This window comes from Octodon degus, unplaced genomic scaffold (assembly GCF_000260255.1).
Source record: "Octodon degus isolate 3935 unplaced genomic scaffold, OctDeg1.0 scaffold00054, whole genome shotgun sequence".
Lineage (NCBI taxonomy): Eukaryota > Metazoa > Chordata > Mammalia > Rodentia > Octodontidae > Octodon > Octodon degus.
In genome coordinates, this window is record NW_004524630.1 from 3983101 (window position 1) to 3988215 (window position 5115).

General features: G+C 41.5%; 1 protein-coding gene across 1 annotated transcript in view; it reads right to left on the reverse strand.

Annotated features, from left to right (window-relative positions):
* The window catches only part of LOC111817301 (lipoxygenase homology domain-containing protein 1-like), a 57645-nt gene that overhangs the window by 35498 nt on the left and 17032 nt on the right, over positions 1-5115 (reverse strand). Inside the window, exon 3 of the mRNA XM_023717688.1 lies at positions 4719-4805. Within this exon, the coding sequence (XP_023573456.1) occupies positions 4719-4805 (87 nt within the window). The remainder of the gene's footprint in view (positions 1-4718; positions 4806-5115) is intronic.

Consider the following 5115-nt stretch of genomic DNA (forward strand, 5'->3'; position numbering starts at 1 on the left):
AGAATAAAACTATTTGATCTTTACAAATAGACACTTCCTCTCCTTGACAAAGAAATAATTTTACATACGTGTGTCTACACAGTAGTTCACAGCAGTTCACCTTCATCCCTAAAGCAAGCAGTCCCCAGATGCCACCCGCCCACACCCCTCCTAGCCTTGCCCCCACTCACTCCTCCCCACCCATCAGGGTTCTCTGTTTCCACAGAGCCTTACCAAGTACCCTAGAAAATATTTTTCATCTTCCTTATTGTTACCTACTGCTATTAGGGCTTGCACATTTTCGCTTGGTCTTGTACTCTCATTGCTAAATGTTTGCTATTCAATCTGCTTTCTCTACCCAGAGTTTTTTCAACAATCAATATTCATTCTAACTTTGTATCACTGCAATGGCAAAGGCCAAGATCTATGGTGAACTCATCACATCTCTTACATGTACCATCATTGCCCAACAACTTACCCACCTAGCGATTTCAAAAATAAAAATCTCACCTCTCCCAGAACTTTCTCCAGTCTTGGGAAGTTCAGAAGAATAGGTTAGCATATTAGCTAGTCACTTTCTCAGTCATGTAGATTACAAGCCCTTATATATAACACTAACAATCATTAGCTTCATATCTCCCAGTGTATAACTGTTACACAAATGAGTCAAAGACCAAAGATGGCCTCCATATTTTGGCCACGATATTGCTTATTTCTTCATGCAGGCTAAAATTCATTAGGCCAAAAGGCCATGTCTTCTAATCTCAAAGTTTTACACATACAATAACTTAAAAACAGCTTAAAATTTTATAATAAAAACAGCCCCAACAAGCAAATCACTAAGAGATTACTCTGCACGCTACAGTCTCACCCAATGGTTGCTATATATTCAGAAGACAGGGCCTTGTCATTATCCGGCGCCAGCTGCGGCCTTCGGAGCCTGCGGACCCACACTCACCACTGCCGCTGGGTGCGCAGAGATGCCACTCGGAGGGCCGGTGAGTGTCCTTGCCCCATTCCTCTCCTGAACACCCCTGCACAGAAGCCTCTGGACAGGCACCTGCTGGGAGGAGCTCACCCACATACAAACACATGCAGGCATCACCTAGTGCAGCGGCGTGTACTGCTGCCACTGTCCCGTGGTACCATCCTCTGCCTAGATGGGCCTCCGAACACCGCAAGTCCTTACAACAATGCACAGTATTCATTTCACAGGATGTTAGTAAATATTACCCGAAAACGATGCCCAGTGATGTATTCAGTTTTTGAAACGTTTTACAAAGATGTCTATGGGCATCGCAGTGTTACTGTACTGCAACTCTGAGCAAGGAGTAAAAGCTTGGTGTTTCACAGACTCACTGCACCTGGAAACAAGCACTGGGTGCATCTTGGGAAAGCAGAGGCCATGGCCAAGTTATCACACCAAGCGTACAGCCTCTGGGCTGAGGGGGCAGAAAACAACATAAAGGGAAAATAATTTCTCTGCATGTCTTACATGAACCCTGGTTTCTTCTAATCACCATTCTCCAGTAAAAGAAACTAGAGGTCCTTGGAATATAGCTGATCCTAGAGTTGGGGAAAGAAAGTATTAAATGAGCCTGAATATCTTTTATCTATGTAAGAAAGTAATAAACTCCTCATAGAATGAACAGTGACATGTATAGGAGCTTAAAGAGCCAAATGAAAGCTAATTGCAGGACTAAAATAAACCATAATGCCATAGAAATCTATCAAACAGGAGTCTCCAAGCACACGCTCTGTAGCCATCCCTGGTCCACAGGGCTTGGTCCCAGGACCCCTGGTATAAGAGCAGCCATGGATTTTCAACTTCTGATATGAGATGGCTTCCTACGTCCATTTTCCCAGAGTTTAAATTAACTCCAGGTAACTTATAATAACCAACACAGTATAAATGCTACACAAGCAAGTTTTATCATTTGTTGCTTAGGGAATTCTGTACCTCTTCAGTGTAGACACTTTTTTAGTCTTTATTTTTTGAGACAAAATCTTGCGAGGCAGTTGAGGAGTGCTTTCTACTCACTGTGCAACCCAGACTGACCTCCAACTCATGGTCACTATCCTGCCTCAGCCTCCTCATTGCTAGTATTACAGGTGTACACCCCCATGCCCAGCTGAGACACAATTTTTAAAAATATTTTCCATCTATCGAATCCACAGTAAAGAATCCAAATATACAGAAAGTAAATGGTATAAATAAATAAATAAAATTTTAAGCAAGGAGAAGAAAAATTTCTACTTCATACTACATTGATGATAAATAAAGAAGTTACAACAGAATCCAAAAATCATGATTTGGTAATATCAGAGTGCTATATAACTTAAGCAAGAAACATCAATGGACACTAGAATCAATGGGTAAGGGCTGGGAAATAGCTCAGTGGTATAAGCGCCTGCCTGGCAAGCACAAGGTCCTGAGTGCGATCTCCAGTACCAAAATAAGATCAATGGCTGAAAAGTTCATGATGAATAAGGTATTACATGGCTCAGGGGTTATCGGGCTCCAGATCAGTAAATCCTTCAAATGATGATCACACATATATATCACGCATATGCCTTCATATATTTTAACAGAGAATGATGAAGCCAGTGAGGTACTGGGTTAACAACAGGGGAAGCTGGGTGTAGTTGAAGTTCTTCCATCTTGTGTTTTCTAATAAATTTGAGAACACTTTAGAATGAAAAGAAATTGAGCTGTAGGAAATGCCCCTTTAACATTACGTAGTGTCCCGTTAACATTACCTAGTCTAGGCACTCAGTTCATTTGCTAGTTAGGTAATGTCCTGCCCACCTTACTCTTCATGTAAGCCTTTTATCCCTAAGCAGAGGAAGGGATGACGGCTCCCCAGAACTTACATCTTCCAGAACCACAAGCAGCGCAGATTTCTTTCCTTTAAAGACCACCTCTGAGACAGTTATTCTGTTATAGCAATGGAAAATGGACTAAGACACACTCTTCCCACTCAAGGGCCCCATAAAAAGAACAATCCATATTAGTGACTATTGAGATAGGAAGACTGAATTCCTGGTAAGTTTTCCTGTGTGTTTTTTCCCTCCCATCATGTTATAAGTAGAGACACTGTAATTTTACTAAAACTCTGGAGGTCCCACAGTTTTTCATCTTCTTGAAAGGTCATTCTCCATCTCACTTCTAGAAGGCCTCAGTGGCATGAGCTCTTCCCATTCGCTAAAGCACCTACCACCACAGGGCACTGTTGGTGCCAAGAACTTCCGCGTGACCAGCAGCAAGGTGTGCTCCTTAGTTCCTGTGCTGCCCAGGCACACCTCATCACGCTGCGCACATGCTACAAACGGTATGTTCAGTGCTGTCATTACTGCCACAGATACAATTAAATCACAGATATAATTGTGAACCACTTAAAATAGAGAATGTTTTATTAAATTCTAACTAAAATGTATATTAAAATATACAAAACTTTAAACATCAATCATTTTAAAATAATAAGTGTACTGGCCAAGGAATGGTCTAAGTGCCTGCTTGGCAAGTGGAAGGACCCAGGCTCAACCTCCGTATCGCATGGCCTGCCTACCCGGTGCCCAGTCGGCCACAAAACCAAGCATGGTGGCCATACCTGTAATACCAGCACTGAGGAGGCTGAGACAGGAGGACCACTACAAGTCCGAGCTGCGTAGCAAGACCTCATACCAAATACATAAATAAATAAAAGGTTGAATAGATAAAAATAGCATATGTATTCTAAAAAAAAAAAACAATGAAAGATATAGTACGTGGAACTAGAAAACAAAGCCGCCCTAGAATGGAAGCTGTGTCACGCTGCTCTAGCGCAACCTCTTTCCACTGGGAACTCTCGGGACCTCTAAGAGTTTAACCACCATCTCTTTTTAAAACAAACTTCAGGGCCAAATGGCAAAGCTCAAGATTTCAGTCTTTGCAGTACAACACACACAGTAGGACAACTGACTAAGTGTACTTAGGCAGATTACTGTACTTTACTGAGGTTCGAGAGTCTCATCTATAAAATAGGGATATCAATATTACCTCAAACAAAGAGTTTCTGTTGGGCAAAAGATGCAGGATTTGTTTTGTGTCTGCTTTTGTTGATAAGGGGTTGGGGAGCTGGGGGGTACTGGGAACTGAACTCAGGGCCTCATGCTTGCCAGGCAGGTGCTATACTACTGAGCAATATCCCCAGCACCTAAAAATTCAGTTTCATTTTGTGAGGCAGCTGGCATATTGTAGGCACTCAACAAACATTATTATTGCCATAGTTAAATTTTAAAGTAGAACCCAAAAGTGTATACGTGGCAAAATTGAATTTCATTAAATACATATATAGAGTGCATTTATGATAAATGCATTTTACATATATCTATATCTTACTTATACATAGAATATACACATACAGAGTAGAAGAGAGAAAGTACAGAAGTGCACATGACAGAGACTCACTAAAAGAGTCTAAAGCAAAGGACCCATCAGCGCTGTAATCTAAGATCAGGAATAGCACATTTCTGTTCCTGTACTTCACTATATTCTTCAGATTTTTCTCATGAAAATGGTTACATTTGCAAATACCTCTGTATGTTATTTTAAAAATATTATAAAAATGAACCAAAAATTGTATCTCTGTTACTTAGAGTTTTGTAAAATACGCTGGACTGCACACCAGTCTGCATGGCTGGCCGGCCTCTTCTCCTCACAGAATAACTACGAGGGGCAAAACAAGGACCACGATTACCCTCTGCAGGCTCCACGCAGGCCGTCCCCTGGGGCCATGGTGTCCTATTCTGATCTTGTATATCTCGCCAACATTTCTTACTTCAACCTGAATAAGATGCAGAGGAGAAAAATAAGCAGAAGTTTTTAAATTTAGCACATTCTATATTTTTCATGTTAAACACATTTTGCTGTTGTTATTGTTCATAATAGTTGAAAAGCTTTCTGGGATCCTTTCAGAATCTAAACATAAAGTTCACTCAAGAAGCTATTGGATGGGGGCCTGCCCCTTAGCTCAGTTCTGCAAATGGCTGCTTCAACAAAGCATTCAGGCTCAGGTTGCTGTGGTTCAATCCCCACAACTCCAGCCAGCCAAACCTGCCCTGAAAGCATTCGGAGAGGAGGAGGAGAAGAAGGAG